This window comes from Cottoperca gobio, chromosome 7 (genome assembly GCF_900634415.1).
Source record: "Cottoperca gobio chromosome 7, fCotGob3.1, whole genome shotgun sequence".
NCBI classification, from domain to species: domain Eukaryota; kingdom Metazoa; phylum Chordata; class Actinopteri; order Perciformes; family Bovichtidae; genus Cottoperca; species Cottoperca gobio.
The window spans coordinates 3,143,181-3,169,803 of record NC_041361.1 but is presented as its reverse complement, the minus strand read 5'-3'; the positions used below and the strand labels follow the sequence as shown (position 1 = coordinate 3,169,803).

Here is a 26,623-nt window from a genome sequence, read left to right as displayed (position 1 = left end):
AAGATACACAAAGTGCACAAGCTGTGTGTTCTTTCTCTTACTTTCTTAAAGACAGCAGGGTTTGGGAGGGCCGGGCCAAAGAAAGGTACGTCATCCCGTGCTGTTACTGACACCTTTAGGAATTAAGAACAAGATGAAGATCAAGTTTTTATCCCAGGAAGCAAAGTCAGGCCATCGTGAGGGGAATAAGTCACCTTGTAGAGAACATTGTCGGAGCAGGGGTTGACCACTTGGACCTACAACGTAGGCGTGGAGAAAGTTGGAGGCGATCATGTCCGGTACAAAGGGAGTGTTTTCCTCTTGGAATAAGATTGCCACAATGTCGTTCCCTATGTGCCTCTTTCTCTGCAACTGCAAAACACCAGCCACATAGAAACTTTAAACTAATTAATTAAGAGGTGAAGTAATGCGAGACGGTTATTGTAGGATGAGAGAATGCTGATGACAAGCACAAGTTATTGGTTATCTGCAGGTTTCACAAAGCCATAATTATGAGGACATGTTTAACTGAACACAGCACATAAATTGTGTAAAATTACAATATCAAAACAACATAGTAAGCTTCCAGTATTTGTGTTTAATAAAGAAGATTAAATGACATTATCATGTATCCCTGATATGTGCAGTATATAGACTTCATTCTTTCGTCTCACAACTGAACGCATGTGAGTTTATGAAACACCACCAGGGGGTGCTGTTTCTCCTGATGACAGCCTGAAAAAGCACTGATCGAACATGTCTAACACCCACTACTGCTGGGGGGAGACTGAATGTGTAGACCTGATCCGTGTTTGAACAAACCCTGATAGCAAATGTCGTTCGAGTTCGGGTCGATTAACCAGTTAATATGTGAGGTCGGAGAAGTGGGAGGACTCGGTGCTTTAAATCACTGTGAGGAAGTACTCACATATCCAGACACTAAAGCATGCATTTAAAGTGATTCAGGATTACTACCAGTGGTTTTTTATCTATATATGCCGTGGGTGTTTGGCACAACAGGGAGGTAGATGCAAAATGTGGCGCTACAATAACCAGAGGGAACCTGTCTGACTGCTCGCGGTGACTCATGAAAGGTGTTCTTGTCTGGTATTGTATTACAGTACCTGCTGGGTGTCCCCATCTGTGTAAGGCAGCTTTGTGGACACATGGAACATGACCTCTTTGTTTCGGTAGTTGCAGTAGATGGATTCAGTGCCAGTCTGCCCGTGAGTCACGTCTAACCCTCCGCGGAAACTGCAAGCACACAGAACCATGTCCAACAAGATATTCTCCAACCATCACTGCAGTACCATGACCATCATTCCTGTGGACTCGTCTGATATAATGTAAATGCATCTTGTTGTGAAATGAATGGTAGAATATAAATAGGGACTTCAAGTCAGAGTTAGATCCTTACCCTTTAAAGTTGTGCAGCTCAATTTTTTCTCCTAGAAACTCCAGGAATTCTACAAAGGCCGGACTCTCTTTGCTGTTGCCAAACACATCTTCCTCTGACGTCTGTAACCAGTAAAACAAAATAAACATCAGGGTTTGGAGGACAATATTATTCCAGCAGCGGCACTGGGGATGATTTGCACCGCATGCTATAACGTTAACGTCCAGTTATAACGCCACACATGTCTGCATTACACATAAACAAGCAGTAAGGACAACGTCTGAGAAGCTAAACGAAAACTGACCACAAGAGGTAAGATTTGCATACTAGAGTGCCAGCGCAATGAGTATTTTATGTAAGGTGCGTTTTCACTCTTATTCAAATGGCCCGCATTTGCATTTCAGCTCAATTACAACAGCATGTACAACAGAAGGTATAAAGATGGGCTTTAGGAAAGCTTGTGCTGTAATTATGAGTTGTGACGGACAGCTGATTATCTATTGACAGCAAGTGGAGCAGCGATGTGAACACAAACAAGCCTGAGAAGAAGCTTCTCTTGCTTATTGAGTCTTTTTTTGTTTCCTGTATGCAATATGCCTACTTAACCATCATGCCTTTCTCCACTGAGGATGAGCAGAGGGCCCTCACCGCCTATGTGAGATGGCCCTTGGCTCATTACCGATGTATTTAACAATGTATTTAAACTGCTGCAGGCTTTAAGGAATCACCAGGGAAGATCTCCTTTCAAAAATGTACAAGTGTGCTCAGCAAAGCATTCAATAGATCCTCTGCACCCCCACATAGTAAACAAGAGGGCTGTGATTGCCTCAGAAGATGAGAGGGAGTGTTAATGGCACAGTTACTGGGCTGGACTGAAAGCCACAATCAAAAATAACAACATATGGTGCATTCTCAATCTTCACGGATTGAATACAGTTAATATAAAGGATTGATGCACATCTACTGAGACCAACAAAATGCAGTTTACATCCAGACTCTATAGCTCACCTGTCCAAACTTTTGATAAATGACCCCGAATTTGAAATTGTTGCTTATCACATGTTCATCGAAGGTGACAATAAGTCTTGACGCCTGTAAGAACAAAACAAAAAATACAAATATAAGAAGAAACATTAAAGGATTGATTAAAGTTGATCTTAAAACAGTAGTCAGGTGCCCACATGAACACTGAAACGGGTTGTGCTTGTTGTAATCTTTCCTCCTGTTTGAGTATCTTCCAAAATGATCACGCCTTTATTGTGAAATTCTCTCCGTTTGTTTCCCCAGACGGTGTTTCCTGTGCCTGACTATTGTTTTGAGACAGACATGAAAGATTGCAGCCGTATCCTTTAGATCATCAGATGTGTGTGACTGGAAAGAACATATAGAGCAGCTGCAGCCATACAAATCAAACCAGATCTTACTTTTGGATAAAGGACTGGAAAAAAGCGGTCCACGTTGACCTCTTCACAGACGAGCTTGGATTTAAAAAAAAGAAAGAAAGAGAGGAACAAATATTAGAATACGGGTCGATATTATATATATATATATATATATATATATATATATATATATATATATATATATATATATATAATAAAACATCTCTTTTTACCTTGGCCATTTGGACCGCATTGGGAAACTCTGTCAGACAGGAAATGGGAATCACATCATGGTAGGTTTTCAGCTTGCTCCTGGTGAAGGCATAAAACAATCAGCATTGTTTCAAAGCCATAAAATGTGATGCAACCTATCAGATGGGAAAGAGAGGATCCGGTATGGACCATCAAACTTCTCCACCCTCGCCTCTCTTTGCCTTCTCTCCCTCCCTCCCTCCCTCCCTGCATCCTCTCCCACTCCCTGGCCTAAATAGTCCATCTGTTACTCTGCTGTGGATATGACAGCGCTGTTGACACTGTCTCTGGCTTTATGACTCCTATGATAACACCCATGCTGGGAGGATGTGTTTACCCAGTCAATACTGGGCATTAAGAAACAAAGAAAGTGGATTATTCTGCATATGTTTCCTGTTGATGGTGAAAGTGCTGACATTTTAAGCCAACACGTTCATTACTTCAGACGCGGATGTGCAGCAAACAGATTTAAAGATTAAAGATTGTCCTCTGTAAATTAAGCGACGTTATACTCCACCCGTGTACGCATAATGAGCATTACCTGAGCATTAGACGGAGATGTTCCTGGTCACCAATCACATCGTACTTTACAGAGAACACCAGATGTCCAAGGGCACTGTCCACTGAATAGTAATTAAAGTGCTCCTGAGGGCACAGTACAAGGATACGGCCATTAGTATCTGTCATAACAGACATACACACGCACATGCGCTCCTATCATCACACATATACTTCCAATCAGAGCAGCTTTTCTTCTGTTACTCGACTACAGGCAGATCACATTTGTTCATATTATGTGTGTGTGAGAACAGGTGGTGAAGCCTAATGCATCTTCATCAGCAGCAGTGTACGAGGTGCGGCGAGGCTGGTCGCTGATAGTGGTTTATTCCACTGGGATTGGCTTATTGCTCATTCATTTCATTACTACAATAAGCAAGAAGTGAAATTGATTGTGAAATATTCTATGAGATATAATGAGGCTGACAAAGTGGCTGACCTTGCCCAGGAAGTGTTTCCGGTAGATCATGGCTGTTGTGTTGCATTCCAGCTTGGTGCGGGTGTTTGGGGACAGAGGCTGCGGCGGTTCTGTTTCTACCGTGTCACTCATCTCATGGTTAGTCCCTTCAATCCAGTAACCCCCAAACTGTGGCAGCAGGATGAGAGGAAAGGGGCTTTTTCTGCCCAACACCTGCCACAAAAGAAAAAGTCAAAAATAACAAGAGAGTTGAGAAACAGACGGGTGTAAATGCGAAAGTCATTTCAGGACACAAATGTATTTAAGTGATACACAAGCACTACACCTGCATCACATCATCATCCTACCTCATGGACACTTGGGTATGGGATGTAGTCCTCCTCAGTCTGAAAGAAAGAGAGAAAAGCTTTGTTTCCTCATCAAAAAATAAAAATAACCACACACGTCCAACTCTATAATCCCAAAGGACACTGATTCAGAGTAATTGCATAACTGTTATGCAATGAAAATCAGTTGTGCAACTACATAGAGATCAATGCATTGCTTAATTCCCATTATTTGGCACATTGGTGGTTTAAAATAAATATTGTATTACATTATCCTGTCAAATGTTTTTGTCGCTAAAGATTTCACCATTTCTGTCTGCAGAGCAGAGCATCAGACGATGTATGATTCTGAATCCTAACTAACTGTGTTGGTAAAACAATGATGGCAAGACTTGAGAGCATTGCACTGCATTATGAATAATACAGTGCTACTGTGTGCTGAAGTAATCAGCCTGTCTGGCAGAGAAAGATATGGCGGAGCAGTCGTGAGACAATGACCGCATCATGTGAATAATATCCCGTCTCTACACGGAGAGTCGTACCTTGAGAGGGGGAGGAAAGGTGCATCTCTGCTCATCCATCCTGTTGCCCTACAAGAGAGGGTGAGATAAGGAAGCCAGAGAGAGAAAAGGGTCACGCTCAGTCATCAACACAGCGGCTGGTTCTGCATTCAGTACACAAATCTCTAAATTCAAACACTGGTCGTTGATTAGACGTACAAAACAATTTACATAATCATGTCCTAAAAGAACACAACAAACAAACTAAGAGAAAATGATAAACATTACATTACATAACACAGTTTTCCCAGGAGATATGCAGCAGGCAAACCAAGCAAAGTCAGAGAGGGACAGATGGAAAGATACAGAAAGCCATTTCACACACAAAGAGCAGACCACGAAAGACATTTAAAGGATGCTAAAGAGCAGGCTTTTGGGAGGGGCTGAAACGTCTGTTAGCACACAGAGGAAGTGTGGTAATAAGACCCCGTGGATTAAAAAAGATGCTGAGCTAAGTGATGCTCCTACACTGAAACACCCACTGGACCTGACGTGTATATATATATGTGGGTGAAAGAGAGAAAAAAGATGCAGTGATACTAAATCAGGGCTGTTATGACGACCGGCGTCACAGAAGACGATACATCACATCGATATATCGTCTGATTGTGGAAAAGACACAGTGCTGCATCACACACACACCCTCCGACACTACCCGACGTGAAAGATGTTGTGGCCACTAAACGCTATCATGGCTGCACTTAATTTAACATATTTTGACAACAATGACCAATTTGTACTGATGCACTAATTCCTACACGTGCACAAAAAAGATGGACGAGTTTAAATACTCTCTTTATCGCAATATTAAAACAAACGTCCTTTCACAGCCGTCAGAAACCACAAGACAGTTCTTAAAAAGGTGAGATGATAAGCTTACAGCGCTGTCAGCCAGAATGTTAACAGCTGAGAAACACATATAATGCTCCGACAAATCCCCTCTGAAAGCACCAGACTCAATAGCCTTCTCATGTACAGAATTCACACAAGTATTGTAGCCGAGGAGAAGGCCAGAGTACTGCAGGATTAGGAAGAGACGCACTCACTGGTTAGTTGCTTTGCGAGTGCAGCTAGAAGCCGAGATAAAGTACGAAGATCAACGTCTCATCTTACCTGCATCTTTTCAAGCATTGCAAATAAATCTGGGGTCTGCAGAGAGGAGAGTGAGATGAAATGTTGAGTTGAGTTTTGAGTCCGATTGCTAGAGTTCAAGATAATATGTAGACAAAATAATGAAGTGGTAACCCTTCGCTTTGATTGGAACATTTCATGAAGATGGCATGAAGCATTGTTTTTTCACCAAATAAGGACATATTTCATGTATTATTGTGATTACTCACAAGGAAATGTGTTGTATGTTATACCTACTTGGGGTTAATTAGACCCCAGTGAGGTCTAACTCCATGTTCGACTTCATGAACAAGTTATAAAACCCCAAAGACAGGAATCCAAAAAGACTCGACACTAATCACACATATGGAGAACATGAAAACACTCTGTATTTAAGTAGCTGGGGATCTCTGAGACCTCAAACACAAGTAATGTGACATTTCTTTGTAGTGGAAACATATATTCAAGTTCACGTTTATCAGTAATTTACATTCAAGTACAGTAAGTAATGCTAAAGTGATACAACAGTTAAGTTTTCTCCAGGACCCCAAACAGAACATTATGTCTAAAAACATTCTGTCAAATATTGAACTTGTCATTCAGGAAAACGTTTGTCCCTTTACTTATATTTAGTTGAATTACCTGGTTGCAGCATGCTTCTCCCTTGTGGTTCACACATTACACAGCCACAGGCTTTTCCACGCTAAACACCTGCCTACTTCTTTAGATCCCAACCTCAGCTGTTTGCGTACAGTCCTTAAGAATAGTGAGTCAATGGAAACGTCGGTCTGGAGTAATCAGGTGAAGGCGGAAATGTTCAGCCAGTAAAGCCTGACAGAGTCAAAGAGTTTGTGTACAGAGCAACCTTAGCTTTCAGTGTGAGTATGCGTAAAGTCCTCCACCATGTGCAAACAATAGTCTGCCACAAACCCTGAAAGTAAATAAATCCAGAACCAACAACATTAACCAGAGATTAGAACAAGAGGAGCTTTTCTTTTGGCTTAAATAACAACTACATTCGCCGTCAAGACATACAGCCCAAATAAAGCACGGGTATGTCTGACAAAATCTTGTAATTTGTCAAAAGAAACCATCTGATAATAGAAATGTTCCCCAACAAACGTCCAAACAACAGGTTTTGCAAACTTTTGCAACTTCAATCTTCAATTTTTGAGAAGCTCCTTCTATAGTTTACCATCCAGTGATGTTTCCATCCGGCTTGTTTCTTAAGTAAAGCTACTTACATGGCTGGGTTTCGTCCAGCGTGCCATTGTCACCGCTGGAGCATTGAAGTGGTCGTCTTGGCTGTTAGCCATTCTTAACTTTCCTCACACCTGCAGCTTCAAATGACGTGCATAGACTCCAACAGGTTTGGATTAAAGCCCCTCTCTGACTGCATCCCTGCTGACTGTAACCACGACTGACAAAGAGTTGGATCAGTCCAAGTTCAAGACAAGATCCACAGGCCCTCCCAGTGTGTGCTCAAACATACAACATTATCAGCAGGTGTATGTCTTGCATGGTTGCATACAAAAGGAAACTGCTGCTGCTTGAAGTTTAAAGCAGTAATCCTCTGACACTAGGTGTCTTGTCCTCAGCTGAGCCTTCTTTATGACTGTACAGCTTTGCTGGAACAAATCCAAAACACATATCGTCCAGTTCTGTCTTTATCACGAACACTATCTCGCTTTAGGGTGACAGGTGGTCGGAAAGGTAGCCTCTCTTCTACTCTCGTAGCCACGTCCTTAAACAATGTCCCGTTCACAGCAGTCCCACTATACCAGTCTCACAAACGTATACAATGGGTGTTGACAATGTAGAAATGAAGGAGGTGGATAGAGTGAAGGAGAGTCTTCGGTTGGATCTAAATAAACACGCACACTGCAGTGGATACAAAGTGGAGATACGCAGCAAGACGTCCCATTTAAGCAGAGAAACTAACTCTGAAAATGTGTTTTTGTGTGTAATATCGCTCAGACATTATTATGATGACCGTAGAGACACTGAGATCTTTTACTTAAGTTAAAATAGCAATACCACAGTTGTAAAATACTCAAGTAATATGCATCATATCTCTGCATTCGAAAGCATTGCGTAAGCATCTGAATCTAGTAAGAGTATTACGAGTAAGTGTAATAAGTACAATATTGGCTTCCAAAATACTCAAGTAAAGTATAAGTGTCTTAGAATTGTACTTAAATTTAGTACTTGGGTTAATTGCAGATTGACCCAGTTTTGGCAGAGATCTTATTAAAGTGATACTCTGCCCCACTAAGCCCTTATTACACTACAACACATCACCTTACTCTGCTGTCCCTCAATATCCTCATCCAATATGCTCATTTTCTCTTGAGTGTATGACCAATAGCAAAGCTGCTCGGTTTCTCCTCCAGTATGTGAAGACAAATGAGGGAAATACGACGAGCCAAGTTTGAAATAGCGTCATCAGCGCTGTTAGTTTAGCTCTATTTGGCTTCCATGTTAGGCAATCTGTAGACACAGAAGTTACAAAAACAAAATCCTCTCTTCATGTCTGACTAATTGTAACTTGTAAGTGTGCAGCACCTACAGATGGTGTGTGCTGCAGGGATCAGGAGTGACTTTTAAACAACCCAACCTCCAAATTCTCCTTTAATCCCTTTCTCTTCCCACTCCCGCTGCTCCACTCAGATCAAGTCAGAATGTGAGAAACGTTAAGCCCCCTCCAAAAGAGTGAGGGACCTTGTGAAAACAGTCTGACGTGAGGGAGATTGTATCCTCTTTTAATCACCACCAAGCTCAGCTTTGTTCACTTTCTAAGTTCCCAAAATATCCCCGGCAGGTTTTTCACATCAGTCGCTTTTTCTTTTTTTCTTTTTTCGAGTGATAAGACGTACCAAAAGGGGAGCAGGAATATTCTGACGGCAAGATGGATAGGATAGTTACTGTGACAATCTGAATACACTTATTGAAATGATTTCCTCACGTTCGGCCGTTTTTACATTCTGCATCTACGATCACACAAATTATTTCCTCATATGAGGAAGAAAAACAGATCAAGCTAAGCTGAATAATAAATAAATAAACTAAGGAAGAGCAGAAATCAGCACATTTTGGCTTACCATCATAAAAAGCCTGCAAAAATGTATTATTTTTAACTCTTGCTTGCTCAGTGCTGGTGAAGGCATGAGCACAACTAGATAATAATTGAACCCCACACAAAGACTGATTAAATATTACCAAATCTGTGACACTCCCTCCATGGAGGCAAAGGAGTTTGTCTTTCGATTTAAAAGAAGTAGTCAGACAGGCTGTATTTTGTTTGCTTTGATGGAATTAGACTTGTTCGGCTTGGATTGAGAACTTCTCATTATCAAGCTGACAATTTCCCCGCTAAAAATAGATTCGTATTAATTGAATCAGGCCAACGTAATCATCCCACGCACGAAGCTCTGCGCACTCCCATTACAGAAGTTAAACAAAAGAAGTAAAAAAAAAAAAAAAAATCAAAGCTGCAAGCTGAGAGTCGGAGTGATTACAGAGAGAACAAGTGTATCCAGGGAAGAGACAGGTGTAGAGACAAGATGAGCAGACAGAGATCACAGAGAGAAGGGTCACACAGAGGTCCATCAGATAAGGTCAGGGGTTCAAAGTGCAACCCCCTCCCTCCCAGTTCTCCGCCTACCTTGTGGAATGGGGAGGTGGTGTATGGGAGTGTAGGCTGGAACAGCTGGGGCTCTAGTGATGCAGAAATGCGGGGGTCACTCCCATCTTGTTTCCTACAATGAGACACATGCAAGAGAAGATTCAGTCAGAAAAGGTCACTCAGTTTAAATCAAGAGGACAACACACTGATGTCATTTAGCAACAGAATACATTTGTATAGAGACTGAGGCTAATGTGTTGTTAAAATTAGGATGTTTCAATAAATGATCTTCTCTGTTACTGATCCGTTGAATGTGAAGCACTTCCAGCGGTAACATCTGACTTGGTTAACATTTTCAGAGCTCTAATTTAAGATGCAAATTAAATCAAGGCCTCTAGAAATCAATTCAAGAACCGCATCCTTTAACTCCCGGCCTTTATTCTCTCATAGGGAATAACCTGTAGATGCTATAGACGCGTCTAACTGTCTACGAGCCTACACAAATCATGTCTGACACACAAAAAGTAAATATAAGATTTCATTCCCTGAAGATATCACATCATATTCCTCTGTGTAGGTGCTTCATTTCTTTTAGTGCATAACTGCTATTCGCAAACACTTAAGGGATCGAGGGACACGATACCCAGAGTTTCATTTATTCAAACAGAGCATCTCTCTTCTCAAACCCAGGAGAGGAGCACACTGTTAATACAAAACCAGGCAATACTGTCACGCTTCTTTGGCTCTAAACTTAATATCATCGCTCCCAGGGCGGCTTTATCCCCACGGGATCCCTGATCAATACCCACGCTGATATGTTCCCTATTGACACCGACAGCTGGCTTTTAATTTGTTTGATTTATTCAATCTATTTCAAACACAAACAAAGTTTTCGATCGGTATGAAAGTGGACCTGAAAGGCTCATGAAGGCTACAGAAGCCACGATGAAGCGTGTATCATATCTCTGTGTCTACAAGAAATGAATAGGAAATATATATTTTTAAGTCTTAGTCCGATAATGAAATTATAGACAATAATTTAGTGCAACATCTACACACTCCAACGTTATTTGAAGAGTCAGAAGTGTTCTTTGTTTGTGTGTTAACAACAGGGATGTCAGTTACATGTTGGTCAGGTCAGAGTTATTGAATATTAAGTCATCCATCTTTGCTCACGACATCTGAGCCGACATCTTTCTCTCAAGTGTGCATCAACAACACACTTTAAAAAAACACACAAAAACGTTAAATCATCAGTTATCTTTTCATTCATGAGAAGTAGTTCATTATTGGTTATTTGTATCCGCTGGAAATCAAATCCATATTGTGCATCCCTAAACTCAATGAGACAAAATGCTCTTGACCTCAAAATGATATTTTTCCAAGGAGATAGTGCGGCTGTCACACAGTAATCAGTTACATGAGGGAACGTATGGAGCTGTGTCGTAGATAAGAAGCTGCTCAAGAGGGACAGAGACAGTGACAGAGATCTATTCACACACATTCACAGAACACTCACAATCAAATGCAGGTAAAGAAACAGAGAGCCTGAATCATTAACACATAGCAAAGACTGCTATTAAACAATCAAGGAAAGTCCTGCATCACCCAAATAAAAAAAAGAAGGAACAATTATGAATATTAACCTTTTTGCAGGAGGCTCAATAAACATGAAAGAAGCAAGAAGCTCCAGCAGCAGGCAGCAGCTCTCCCGTGGGAGAACAGGATACGATCGGGCATCAGCTGCCCTCAACTCTTAATTAGAGCTGATGCACAATAGATGGATGCAGCACACACACACACACACACATACACATATACGTACACACATATGCATTTAGGCGAAAGAAAATGCATTCATTTCTAACAGTTGGTTAAAAAATATATGTATTTTTAAAAAGAGTACTTGTTTGCATGCAAGTCGTAGTGTGTTCTGCAACTACAGCCTCACAAACATTAGTCACAAGATATACAATCTATATTCCACTCATCAAAACACACATCAAAACAACAAGTGACAGAAGAAATGTCCCGCCCAGTCCATTTCAAACTCATCCTTCCTCACAAGCATGTTGTGCCGCACACATTACATACTGCCTGTTCACATACGTCTGCCTGTTCTGCGCGGCGTTACCACGTAAGCCCTGCTGCGGATCAGTTTGCATCACTAAGCCACGGCTTCATCCCAACACCAAAACAAATTACATAACACAGCCCAGCTGGTTAGCGGTGCAACACAGAAATCAGCCATGTGAACAAGTCACAGCGAGTAATCTGGACAACCTGATGTCCTGCGAGGAGCGGAGCAGCAAACTTACTCACACAGTGGCAGCTGGGCGCTCCCTGGGAAGTCCGGACAGTGACCAGCACTCTGGCAGATGACTCACTGTCTATGCTTCTCCTCTAGTTAAGCTCCTTCTCCCTCCCTCTCTTTTACAGTTATCTCCTCTCTCTTCTTGTACTCTTCTCTCTCTCTCTCTCTCTCTGCAGCTTCAGTCAGCTCCCTTGCACTCGCTTTCCATCAGTCGTTCACCTGCTGGCCTCACTCTCAGCTCTTTAGTGTTGCACACTCCCAGTGAGCATCCTCTCTGCCACTGATTCTCCTCCCTCACTCTCCCTCCTCCCACTCAGTCTCTTACACACATATGCGCTCTTTAGTTGTCACTTCCTCCATCTCCACCCTCTTTGTCTGCTCTTGAGCTCACACACGCATGATGTGGTCCAAAAATCCCGTACTTTAACACTCACACTCACACCCACCCCCAACACCACCACGAGTCCTTTCCCCCTTCAAAGAGGGAGACCCTCCCCCCCCCCCTCATCATTCATATAGGGGACAACTAAAGTCTGCCGCTCGGAAAGGGAACGGAGAGCGGGGCTGATTAGGGTATCCCAATTCAATCCCATACACTGCCTCACGAGCCAGATAGGGCTGTTGCTGTGGCAACCACATCAGCCAAACGTAAAGCAAAAAACAACACCCACATTCAAATTCATGTTCATTAGGATATGACGTGAACAAGGAGATTGTGTCCAACATAAAACTCCCACAGGTGAGCAGGCATTGCAGTCTCATTGGTGCTCATTGTGCAGGATGAGAAAGTGTGAGAGGAAAGGTTTTTAATTACTGTAATGAGTTTCAGTCAATCCCCAGTGAACATGTGCATTTCCTCCACTAAGCTACCGTCCGCAGCGCTCAGCAGATGTGACTAATGACACCAATACCACCGCTAAACAATGTTCTGTGCAGCAATACTGTCAACTCATCTGTCCAGCTTCTAAAACTAAAGTGTGTGTGTGTGTGTGTGTGTGTGTGTGTGTGTGTGCTGTATGTGTCAGACATGAAGAGATAACAAGGGATTACAGCACAGTCCTTATACTGTGCCCCATTAGGAGCTGTGTATTGTGATAAACAAAACAAATAATCCTCTCACTTTCCAAAGCTTACTGGTAACAAAAAAAAACTGTATTAAATCATTTTAGATAAAACTTTAATATTGTCCAGAATCGCCGTCATTTGTAGAGACATCCTGCTGTAGTGGGACAATAATCTCTCTTTATCTGTCCTTTAAATCCTTGAGCAAAGACTGCAGATGTTACATATGCGGGTCAAGTTTTATCTGGGTACAGCTCGGGACCGGGGAGTGTGTGGTTAGAAAAGGAATGTCAATAGTGCTTATGTATAAAAACACATTTTCAGATAAGAGCAGGCAGACTTTGTGTGCTGTGATGTTTTAACACGGATCAATGCAGCTAGTTCCTATCAAATCAAAGCCACAAGCGTTTAGACTGGCGTTGTGCCTCACTGAGGACTCAACACTTGTGCTGACAAAATAATAAGTAACAGCAGAACAAGAAGGAAATACTGAGTTATGTCAAGCTTGATTTGGATCTCCTGTGAAGGAAGATATTTGATTTTAAATTGAGAGTATCCTCCCTGCTCCAGTGTCCTTTTTTCAGACACTGAAATGTCCTGTGGTCACTCCCCTCGCCTTATCCTCTGAGAATTGCTGCTCTCCAGATATTTCCCAACTCCTCCTCTCTCATTTTCATCTCTCAAGCAGGATGAGTTAGATATAAGACGAAAGCTCACATACTGGCTAAAGTAGCTGGATTCTATAATAACACAATAATGAAATAAGGATTAGGAGTGAGGGTGTGGTGTGTGGGAGGGTGTGTGTGACCAGCCAGTGACCCCGAAGGGCAGTTAAAGTTTTAGGAGTCCAATCACAGACACATGATACGCCAGCAACATGTCAGAGGTCACCAGCAGGCAGGATGGCTGCTGTTCTGAAATATGAATGAATGGTTATTAATGCATAACCATTGAGCGTCTCCCACAGGTTAAGATTTAATTAGCGGTGGTCGACCTCAGGGGGGAGGAGGGGTCCGCTTGGGGGTGGGGTTGGGGGGGCTGCACACAGCTCGGAGTCAGCTAAAAAAAAACAGCACTGAATCCGCGTGGTATCGAATGGCTGTACATGAATGCATCGTTCTAGCAGAGTTTCCTGTCTTCACTTCCAACTTGATTTATTCATAGATAAAAGTATTTCATGCTTTTCAATCTTCACTGTGCCCGTTTCACTTCGTTTGAAATGAAAGAAATCCCACGGTAAATCATGATAAACGAGTCACATTATTATTTTATATTCCTTTATATGTTACAGTCTGTGACAGAAGACTTAAGTCAATCAAATATTCTCATTGTTCCTGCAGCAAAATGTTGGATGTAGGAGGTGTGAGGGTTCTCCTGCTGTTCCTGGATTTAAAACCCGCCTCCAGCTGCTCTTAAACAAATCCCCTGTGTTAATCAAGCCCATGGTTGGTTTGCAAGGCAAAGTAGGAGTGCCAACTGCTTCCTAACTTCTGTAGAAACTTTACATCCCCACCATGGTTTCTCTGCAGTACGACTAACCCCCACTGTGACTGTGATTGTTACCGCTTTAATAATCATGCAGAAATTGTTTTTCAATGTCTTGTTTTGAACCGGGTAATTGGGCTACAACATTAGGGGGCCCGTAAAGCAGGTATGAAAGGTAAGCATGTCCTCGATGACGTTGACCTCTTTTTCTCCCAGTAGATCCTCTCAGGTGGAGTCAACAGAGGCAGAAAGTAAACAGTAAATACAGTAAATAGTGTCCATGCTAGTTAAACAAGTCTCTAATCTTGTTTTTCTTAAACGCACAATATGTCGTTTTCTTCCACGAAGGGTCCCTCAATCAAAACAATTTTTTAAAAAGACGTAGCGTGGGATCTTGGGAGTTTGTCATTGCAGGTTTCTCCTGGATAAGATTCTGGTTCAGCTTCTGGCAGACAACAACACTGACACATGTGCAAAGGGGATAAGACGTCAACAAATGAAACCTCGATTAAAATGTTAGCAGCTCTGTGAGGATGTACCACAAAGCTAACTTACTGATGATTATAATGTTTACCACGTTCCCCATCTTAGTTCTACTTGTCAGCAAGCTATCCGTACAAAAGCTGTGGAGACATTTCACCAAACAAACAAAAATTAAAATGGATATTTGTCAGTCTCTGTCTAAGTAATATCCCCCTAATACCTCGCCTCCTAGTCAACGTCCACCTACAGAACCTACTCAGGATTGACCTCAATTAATTTCTACGCACTGTCGACAATCCCCAAACACAAATCATTTAACAAGCAAGCTTGTAACTGTACTTCAGAGGTCAGACATCAACGCTTTCAGCTGAGCTGCTCAGTGATCTTGTTTCCCCCGTGTCATCATAAATTACGGCTATGACACTGAAGAGCTTAGATATCAGGAACCAACCTCCCCGTTACATTTTTTTTACAATTCGCCATGAAGTAGCAACACCTGCTGCCTCGCCGTCCTTCAACAGCCGAGACAGGGAGCCTATGTGCAATGAATTACCACACAAATAGAGTCTGGAACTGCCCTATTTTCAGGGTCATCTTCCGCCCCCCACCCCCCCCAGACTGACTGGAAGCACTCAAATAAATGGAAGGATGAATGTCTCTGGTGTGAAGCCATTCATCTGAGCAGTGCTCTTATACTGTAGGAGTTTACTTGTCTTGTGTGTGTGTGTGGCTTCACTATGAGCCTCAAAGGCAATCTTTCCACATGAAAACATGATTTCCACTCAAAAACAAAGTTGTATTTTGTTTGCTACATGAATATACTTTATGTAATATGTAATGTGTGTAACGCAATGTGATCTTCTGACTCTGCTTTATTTAGGAATGTTATTTGGTGTGTGAGAAGGAAGTAACAAAACATTGACTCCAGGACATTCCCCAATCTGTTTGGGAAAATGCAAAACCTTGTGGGCCTTTTTGTCCGATAGCTGTAAAAGTCACCGCTGCCACAATCAGAGAAAAGCAAATATTGGACAAAATTCAAAAAGCAGATAAGTCTGAGAAGCTGTTTGTTCCCCAGGGAACTGTACCTCTAAAAGTCCTTTTATACAAACAGTCAGATATGCAAATCCTACTCGCTAGATCTTATCAAGACATTAGAACACGCCATCAGTTTTAACTTGAAGGTTTGAGCACATTCGTTATTGGAATTGTAAATAATAAAATATTTGTGGGATCTGATGCGTGAGGAGACTCCTTGATGGGTTCCCTTGAGCTCACACGTCCCCTGACATCTGGCCATATTCAGTATGCAAAAGGCCAGGTACAGCAGGTGGTTCTGAATAAAGCATATTCACTCTACCAATAGGTCTCCATTTCAATAGCTTGCTTATCTCTCACCATGTCACTGTCCAGATTTCCTTGGAATCACGCCCCCTGGGGAAATCACAGTCCCCAGATGTGCCTTTTCAACAACAGGGGGTCACCGCGGGATTATCTTTTTTTGCTCTTTTGTGTTTGATATTGGAGACACTAGTGTATTCAGGGATATTAAACCTCATGCAGTTTAATCTATGAAGCGTACATCACTATAATAAGATCATGCACGATCCCATGGGAGACAAAAGTCAGGAGGAAAGCGGGGAATAGAAAGTCGTCTTCTTCCTCGCTGGCTTATCACACCATCCTCAGCATGACAGGTGTCAATAAACATGCCCCGTAAGGGATACACACGTCCTCAAATGTTCACTCGTGGATATACCCCTCCACAAATACAATGCATAAAGACTCTGGCTGCCTCTTCGACACCTGAAGCCCTGTCAGAAGGCAAAGACTTTAAACAAGCTGACAACTTCGCCTCCGAAAAGCTTCAAGAATCAGATAAAGTGAAAGGGAAATGTCCCGTCAAAGTTGCCTGGCACTCCGCTCAACCTTCAACAGCCTGCTGTCATCGTCGCTTTATGTTTTCTTTAAGACAGCTTGTGCTGATGTTGGATGGTGAATGACATGTTAGGATTTGGATTATTGAGAGGGGTACAACCAGTGGCGAGCTTGTCACTTTGGTGCTATATTTGGTCAGACAGCAGGAGACTCCAGCAGAGACAGTCTAGGCTGATCTGGGATGACAGTTTGCTTCTTCCACTATGTCCGCTCTTCCAGACAACTCAGCTTGACACGCACAGATGAGCGTGCACAAGCAAATTGACACACGGCCCGGCTTCACGGTGCAGCGGTGGGCGCATGTGCAAGAGGAGAGAGGCAAGAGGATGATGCAGAGTGACATGTCATGGGAAATCACTGAACACAAACAGAGGAGTGTGTGCAGTGGCTGTGACACCTTTTAAGTGTTTATGGAAAGGAACAGGACACAAAAGGATGAAATAGGACTAGAAAGCATCATAAAAATAGAAAGACGCACTGCATCACACAATTTGGAATAAATAGCAAGGTCATTCAGCAGAGTTAAAATAGACTGTTTTAGGAACGCCATAACACATGGAGTAAAATATATATTTGATCACTTACACACACACACACACACACTTTGTCCCTGTCAAAACATGACGAAAAGTATCTTGAGTTTCTGAAGTTTATCCGACTTGACGATCAATTGATCATTAAAATATTGCAGACTGCACCTGCACTATGTTCTCAACCTTTTACCACTAGAGGGCAGCGCAACCAACACAGCGATCAAACACTGCCGTACTGAGAGCCCCTCCAGACAAGTTTTAAATATGAAAATACACTGACATCTGACAGAGTCCATGCATGAGCAACTACTGCACACAACAAGCTCAACTTGGATCTGCAGGTACTTTACTCCTTCAGCAGATAAAGGTGAAACAAGCCTTCGAGTGTCAAACTCTGCAGAGGGAAGCTCAAACATCCAAGAGAAGTAAAAACAAAACACCCTTTTGAGAGGAGGGGGATCTTTTTAAGTCCTTGCTGCACAATTTATATGTTGATGGATTAGAAAAAACATGTTTTTTTGTTTAATACTACATTTAAAAGCAAAGGCTGATATCCTGCCTGATCTAAGAGAGAGGCTCTTATAAAACATCTCAGTATTGCCATTATCCACACTAACCCTCCTCTCCCATTTCCTCCCATCAGGGGAGCTTAGCAAGGCAGGATTACAACCAATTAAAGGCCTCCCCCCCGGATAGGGAAACAGTGCCAGTGTTTATTGTGTATGACCAGATGGAAGATGGTCATTTAATATTCAATCAACTACAAGAGTAGTTGATAATAAAAAAACGAGCACTTCCTGACATTAAAGTACATGTAACAGATTAGCTATTAACTGAATAATATAGGACAAAACTGACATTTTAGTTATAGAGAGAGAAAATGGAAAACATTCAACTCTCTGGGACTTAGCCCGAGGCAGCAGGAAAGAAACTGTGGCGTCGTCTTTGAATCAGAACTTAACTTTAGGGCTCTCGTGGGGTGTGTCACCAAAATCAGCTTTTTATCCATCTAGAAAATGCTCACTTTTTTATATTGCTATTTTAATGTTATCTGGTCTACGCAAAGAAATACCACTTTGAAGTTTGATACAGATAATCCTTCGTACATTGTTGCCTTTTGTAAGGAACAAACAGGTTCATTAATCATGTCTTGAGTGTTGTTATAGTGCACGAATGCATGCATCAGGCAGATACTTTACATTCTTATGAAGCATTTGATTGAGGAGGCATGCGGTTATCATCCAAACTATCTTCAGGCAGGTTAAAAAGAAACTCACCAGAATTTTCTTGGCCTTCCAATTCGGAAAGGTGAGCACGGCATGTTGCTGGGTTGCAGTGTTAACAGTTTTGCCGTCGGAAGATTTAGCTCGCTGCTCTAATTTCCAGTCACATCCTGTCCAACACACAGTTTTACTTTTGAAATCTAACCTTTGTCCTGAGGTTGTGACGGCGTGAAGAATCCTTTCTAAAAGCACCGCAGGTATTGCTGTTAGAAACCCGTGCTGGGTATGAACACAGATGATTATGTAATGTAATTAAATCCTATTCTCTGAACACAGTGGGAAAGATCCTCCAAATTCCTTCAGCAATGATTGTTGAATTCCTCCTTGCTTTGAAGACACGCGTGACTGTGACAAAGTAACAAGGCTGTCAGGACCAAGTGTCACACTGCTGAACTCTAAATGTATTTGGTGAGAACATCAAAACTGCTCTCTTCTTTCTCTTCCTGTCATGTCATCTCATCCACTTCCTTTGTCCTTCTTCCTCCTCGTCACGCCCACAATTATTTTATCTCCTGTGCTGTTTTGTATCCTCTTTGAGATTCTCCAGTGCTCTTTCTCTCTCTCTCCTCTTCTTCTGTTTTCACCGTGAGGTGCAGTTGTTCTGGTATAGTCTGATGCAGTGTTTGCCCGACGGCCAGACTGCAGTCTCTGCAAACAAGCCCAGCCACTGCTGAGTAATGCAGGCCTGGTGAGAGAGATCCTCCTGCATCTGTATTCCAGAGGGAAGGAGTGATGATACTGCGGCAGGCACTGTTTAACCTGCTGCAGTCAGACAGACAGGGTTTAGGGCCAGAACACTCGTGTCACCACACCTGAAGCATTCAGGAATGGAGTGGTCTATCTGCAGTGGCATGCTCAGCTCCCTGCCTGCCTCTACGTGCCACTCACAGCACTATCCAACCTTGCCAGCACTGCAGAGAGAGCAGCACGGACTGGGTGTCTGTTTCTCCACGGCTGCCCGGCTGCTCTACCTTTCACCACCTCATCCATCCTACTTTCACTCTACTCGGTGGACTGATTCACACAAGGCCGGTCTGGGCGAGTGACATCGAACACCACTGCAGAGAGCTTTAAGAATTGTAATCCGCTGTGTTTGTTTATCAAAATGAAAAACTGATTTTGTGACTTTGTAACATATTGTCATAGTTCATTTCATTTATTTATGTGGCTCAGGACCGAACAGAACAAAAGGCATCCAGTTCACAAATAACTGATTGTTATAACTAAATTAATTTAAAAGTAGATGGACGGTTGAGATAATGCTTCGGCTTCCTCCATCATTTATTATGCTTTTATTCTTACATTCAAACTAAATATGATACTTGTCTCCCAAACGATTGCAGACCCTCTGGTTTCTTTACAGCCCGTTATATCGTCCAATGACTTTAGGAATTCTGGTGTTGTTCACCGTAAAGTTACAAACAGCCTGCACTTTTGGTTTTCATGCAACTGTCTCACCGTGTTGTCATAATTTACCACGTTTATTGACAAAAAAAACCAGCAATAAACTCACCATAAGCTTCTGGCCTTGGAGAATGTCTTGTCCACTCTATTAAAAAAAAGAAAGATACATCTGTTATAAACAGTACTAAGTGTTAATCTGTGAATCTATGAAAACAACAAGGTGAGGAAGTCAGCTGTACTTATAACTCCCCAAAAACTTCTACTTAGCGACACATGAAATTAGAATACATTAGCACCAGGTGGCAGACAGCAGAATCCTACACTAACAGTAACAGTTTCCATGCTCTCGTCTGGATGCATAAGTTTAACTTAGCGAATTTAAGCGTGGAAAGTACAGAGGGGTAATGGACCATCCGTTCCACTTACAGGAAGTCCACTGAACTGAGAGCCATCTCTGAGGATGAAAGGATGATTACTAGCTTGGTGTTTCTCGAGACAAAATGAGTTTTGTCCTGGTTTGAAATCACAAAATGAATCTCATTACTCGCTGTGAGTCAAGGATAAACTAGTCATATGTCCTTAAGTCACCCTGGATAAACAGATTTGAGCAGTAACCACTGTAAACAATAACCAGATGATGCAGCGTTGGAAACTCTTTAGCTTTAGGATGCAAAGTACTGTTTCTGCCAATAGATGGCACTGTGTGTGCAGGGGGAAACCTCGTGTCTGACAAGTGTTCTTAATGAAGAACTAGGCTTTCCCTCTGCTCACCAAGCAGAAACACATTTATCATTTAAAAAAGGAAAAGAGTTTTAACAACCTGACACAAAGAACCATATATGTTTTCTCTGCTTCTAATCGCAAAGCATCACAATCATAAACACACACTATAACGTCTCCTGGGATGGAAGTGGATATTTAATACTGATAACTGTTGCATGTCCCAGGGAATGACTCGTGGCTGTGAGACGGTCTCTTGTGATAGCTGGTGGTGGTGACACAGAGAAAAGGGAATGTTTGGTATGTCTCTTGGGGGTCCTGCAGCTACCTCCAGGTGCCCCAGCTTGACCTTTTTAAATTCTCAGAATGATACACCACCAAAAAGCCCAAAACACAAATACTCCCCCAAGCTGTACGGTTGATTTTACATTGTTTTTCTCCCCTTGCTGTTGACCCCACATCCCATGACTGTATGTTCTGCTTCATCCCTTAAGCTCTTACTCATCTTTCCCTGGACATGATTAGTTTGCATGACACGGCAACACCCGAAGGACCAAGCAACCAATCCCGGAAAGAGAAGTGCAGTATCAAAAATAAGGGTAAAAGTTAAGAACCTACAGGCATGCCTGTAGCTGTGTGAGGCTGCAAGCTACGTGACATGCTGCCAACTGGCTGATGTTAACAGGTATCATGTTTATCATTCTGGTTCACATGAATGTCTGTGCAATATTGAATGACAATCCATCCAATAGTTGATGACATTTCATTCAATTGTCAACGCGACGTCATGGGTTTAAGTCTGGCCATGAGACCTTTGTTGCTTGTCACATCCCCCCCCTTTCTCTCTCTCTCTCTCTCTCACTCACACCCTATTTCAACACTGTCATCTGTCAAATAAAGGCGAAAATGACACAAAAACGAACAAATATTTTCTATTGTTTGCAAGAAAAGAGGTAACTTTAGGACTTTGCACTTCTTCTTTCATTGTGAGATATCCTCAAAAGATAAATGAAAGCTTAAAGCTTCCTCAATCTTAGTAAACTGTTAGTGAGAGGAAGCAGGCCCAAATCAACGGACTTCTGTTGTTACAGTAGGACGTCGCCCGGGTCTCCAGTGTGACATATACTGACACTGCTGTTCTATCGCAAATCTACCACCAGTGCTGATTTCAGTCTAACAGACACGGTGTGCAGATAAATCAGAGCTCCATCTTAAGTGGAATGCATACTGGTCCTTGGGAGAGAGCCAGCATACTTATTTATGGGCTGTCGGCTCTGCTCTTGCGAAGCTGAGTGTGAGGAGCCGAAAGCTGTTTTCATAAACACCACATCACTAGAAATAACATTTTCTAAACCTCATCCTGTGCTGCTCACCCATTCTCAGATTTCATGGAATTCCCATCAAATGAAATCAAGCAGGGCGTTCCGAGATTATTGGATAAAGGCTCCAAACTGAAATACCAAAACTAATACAGGAAATTTGCAATAAAATATACCCTTAGCTACAAAGCAGAGCATGATCCCCTAGAGCTGAAACCTCATATCAATATAGATGAAGATACATTTGTCTCAGATTATGAAATAAAGAGGCTCTTCTCTATTCCTGCTAAAACATGTGCCGACATACACATGCAATGTTTAGGACATCTACTAACTGTAGAGGCTACAGGATAAGCTTCTTCCCATCAGTCAGTTTACATTCAACAATGTATCTGAACATTGTGAGAATAATAATTACAATGTTATACACCCAACAATAATTCAATTACAACTTTCCCCCATCAAAACCAAACTTAACTCATTCCTGAATGACGTAAGACAGAAAGCAAACCTAGACTGAGCAGGACAGTGCACCGATCAGAGAAGAAGCAGCGAGACGCAGAATAAATTGCAGCCTTATCAGCAAAACAAACATTATTCTGTCCCTCGCAGAGAGAACGACGGTTGGAGTGGAGAAAGGTATGCTATAGCACATTTGCCTGCGTTAAGGTATTTGTTGGCTCATGTTTGCACATTCAAATCTTTGTGTAGTTTAGTTTCTATTTCAAGAAAGACAAGAAGAACCAGGAACGCATGGCACAGTAAAGAGATTACAGCTCAGAAGGTAGTAGCCAAATACTGGCCAAAAGTTTTTCTTCTATGCTTCTTCTACGCTCTCAGCTAGGTATCAACCAAGAGCTGGTTTCTAAGGGAAAAACAGGGATAAGGAGGCTTAAGGCGAGTCCGAGAAACTCGAGGCCATCACCGTGTCAGCAGCCGTGACAATTAGTTAATTCAACTTAATCTGACTTTAAGCGCAACTCCAAAATTCTTAATTTCTTCCCTGTTAAAACTTTTTAACATTTTCTTCACTTCAGGAATTAGCAAAGGCCTGCGGTATGTATGAAGTCAGCAACACTGCTCATGGCAAGTAGGTCACCAGACAGGGCTGAGGAGTCAAACCGGAGGAAATCCATCTTAAAGCAAACAAGTTTGTTGTTCAGCGACCAAATCTGCTGCAATAACATGTTGTATCTGAAATATAAGGAGGGACTCAAACAAACACATCTCTAAACCAAACTATCTCAAAAAGGTATATACGTGAAAGATCACATAATCCATTCAATACAGCCTTTCGCTATTTCACTTTTCAGATGCTCGCTGTTTGTCAAACCTTCGTCCTGGATTATGTCTTTTCAGTGGAAAACAAACACTGAAAAAGTGTAAAATAACCCTTTGACGTTAATATTCACAAGGAAGAAAAGGTACAACACCAAAGTATGTGAAACTATTGCTCAAAACATGATCCCAGTCGACCCGATTTACACAGAAATGATTCCTCTTCCCTACGGCTACAAAGATGTTGGTTGAGCGTTACACCCAGTTCACTCAGCACGGGTTCAGAGCATGCTGACTGAAGTCCAGTTTTGGGCTTAATACTCTAAAACAGGAGAGAAAAGGTCACGTAGGATACCTGTCGTCCAATCCGATCAAGAACGCACCTTTGATACAGCAGGGAAAACAACCATTATAGCGTTATTATAGCATTTAAACCACACCTCGGTCAACGTTAGCATTCTACAATAACATGTTTACAATGCAAACACTGGTTGTTGATCTTGAAGAGAGTGTGCAACACTTTTCTGTGTCTGCTTCCAGTGATCAGCACATCCTCACAACCCTTTGGTGTTCCAGTATTTCACAAAATGTTAACATTCTGATGTTTAGTAGGTAAAATGTTTAACATTCACCATCTTAATTTAGCATGCTAACATTAGCTTATTAGCATATTAGCAACAGAATATTGGTCATAAGCCAAAATACTGCACAAACTGCAAATGTGACCTAGAGCTGGCACCGGATGAAGAGTTACAGAATCACCAAAGTAATTATAATTCATCTTGAGGGTCAATAGGTGTGTGCATAAAATGTCATGGCAATCCATCCAACAGTTGTCAAGATATTTCACTAAAAGCCAAAAAATGTCAACCTGCTTGTGGTGCTATAGGAAAAGACAGAGGGTCACCAATGTCAGTAGGATTCATCCTCTGGGGACCATGAATGTCTGTGCAACATTTCATGACAATCCATCAAATAGTTGCTGAGATATTTCGGTCTGGGGTAAAGTGGTGGAACAAAAAAACAGATCGACATTTACTCAGCAAAAACAAGACAAGGGGGATGCCTGCATGAATACAGTTTGTTAGTCTATTCAGTTTATTCTGAATAAGCTCCGTCTCACATTAACACCTTTAGTTAACACATATTCTAATATCTGCCATTCACTATTCTTCCGGATAGGAACTGGATACTGTCCAAAATAGATACACAGAGAGGCAAACAAAGCCTGGAACAATGCTGAACAATACATTTATATAGAATACTCTACATGTATATGTAATGTAGTAATAGGAGGCATTGTCAAAAAGCCACATGACTAGATCTAGAGTGTATACTGTATCTCCGCCCAACGTGACTGAATGAGTCCATTGACCGAAAAATGAGCGTAAAGTGGTTGAATGTCCTCATTTAGCGACGGTACAGTAGGATACAGTGTATATGAAAACACACACACACACACGGTGGTACCACAGCTATGCTGACTGCTGGTAGACACGGCAATATCTATCACGTCCACCGAACCAAAATCACTCAAACATTTTGCGATCAGAACTTTTGACTGTTTTTACTGCGACAAGAAGAATTAAGTTGCAGTGAAATTGTCTGACATGACTGCAGCAACAGACCTGTTTAGAGCAGGCCAATCTGGAAGCACGGGGGCACAGAGGGACTTATACAAAACTATAATATCTAAATAAATGTTTGGTAGCAATTGGTATCACTGCTAGCATTAAAAAGAACTCCCACGCCTATTCTTCTCCGTGGATGGCTTCCCATTGTGAATGTGAATGGTGGACTGACTGAGTCGGCAATGAAGAGCACTCTGGTTGCTCTATGTCTCCTGTTTGTTTTGCCACTGCCCTTGGAAAGGTACTTGAGTGGCCTCCTGTTCTCAAGTAGCCCTGCCTTGAGGCCTAATCATCTTTTGTCATGCAAACATTTGTTCTCTCAAACAAAAAGACTCTCTCTCGCTGTTGCCTTCTTGTTTTGCCGCGGTACAATATACATCACAATAAGCCTTCTGGGGGTTTTTTCGACTAAATTTGACTCTGTTTGAAAGTGTGAGTGGTTAAGACGGAGGAAGATCTATTTATCTAAGCTTGAGTTCCTTTCTTGTTTGTATGGACGGAGATCTTCACTGACATTCAATTTAATGGCATTCAAATGCGTGTGTGTACGGAGATTGTTTTCATTTTAAAATCAAAATGTATGTGTGGATGTAGAGACTAGATAATATATTTTTTTAAAGTTTGTTTTGTTTTTTTTAGGTTAAAATGAACAAAGTAAAACCGTAACATGTTTGCCTTTTTAATATGACCCGGTTTAACCGTGGGAAACTGTTCCACGTTGTTGTTTTTGCACAGGATTCACATCCAGTGTTTCTATGTGACGCTACAACATACAGCATCATTGTTAATGTTCCCTGAACATGAGGTTACTAAGAGAGCATTCGGCTCACGTAAGCTAGGGAGGGTGATGTATTTTAGAAACATTTATTTGTGTGATATTTGCTGAAATACTCTTTACATCTGTGTCTCTCATGGGACGGTAATAAGTCCGTCCAATTTGACGACCAACCTGCCTCTCTACCTGCGAGCACTCTGCACGTGCACTCATTGTGCGTCACCGGACTCTTCCACAAGCTGCTAGCTTGACAGCTGTGAGTACTAACAATAGCCATGTTGGTTGTTTACATTCATTAAGATATGTTACGTTCTTAATGATCATTTGGGGGGAGTAGCTTTGGAGGGAGGCCTGAAGAGACGGGCTGTCAGTGTTGTTAGCATGGCGACTTTCTCGCTAGATTTAGCAACTTTTAGAGCTAATGCTACTAGCTACTTTTACTGTAAAAGAGTTAGCAACACTGGGCTGGATGATTTTAAAAATCTAGCTTACTCTTGCTGGCTTCTCCAATGTTACCTATTTAAACTTAAAGACAGTGTTTGTTTCTTGATTTAATAGTTCATGAGGAGACAGTCACTGTGAGCTACAGAGCAGACTACAGACAGAAACATGCACACCGGCATGTAAGAGCAGATCAAAAGGATAGGAACTAAAAAAGATATGAAAGCTCAGTGTTGCAATAGCATGGTCCCTTTTGACTTGGGAACATTTCTGCTGCCAAATGACAGAATTCAGAAAAAAAAAAGGGAAGTGCCATAATCTACCCAAAGTGAAACAAAAACCCCAAACACA

General features: G+C 41.9%; 1 protein-coding gene across 1 annotated transcript in view; it reads right to left on the bottom strand.

The window, feature by feature from the left end:
- LOC115011247 (rap1 GTPase-activating protein 1-like) overlaps nucleotides 1-26,623 on the bottom strand; it is a 37,692-nt gene that overhangs the window by 9,057 nt on the left and 2,012 nt on the right. The window contains 15 exon segments of the mRNA XM_029436319.1: nucleotides 42-113; nucleotides 195-236; nucleotides 238-351; nucleotides 1,104-1,233; nucleotides 1,397-1,497; nucleotides 2,384-2,467; nucleotides 2,800-2,853; nucleotides 2,991-3,069; nucleotides 3,551-3,654; nucleotides 4,007-4,198; nucleotides 4,333-4,371; nucleotides 4,854-4,901; nucleotides 5,985-6,020; nucleotides 9,646-9,739; nucleotides 20,218-20,253. Coding sequence (XP_029292179.1) covers nucleotides 42-113; nucleotides 195-236; nucleotides 238-351; nucleotides 1,104-1,233; nucleotides 1,397-1,497; nucleotides 2,384-2,467; nucleotides 2,800-2,853; nucleotides 2,991-3,069; nucleotides 3,551-3,654; nucleotides 4,007-4,198; nucleotides 4,333-4,371; nucleotides 4,854-4,901; nucleotides 5,985-6,020; nucleotides 9,646-9,739; nucleotides 20,218-20,253 — 1,225 coding nt within the window.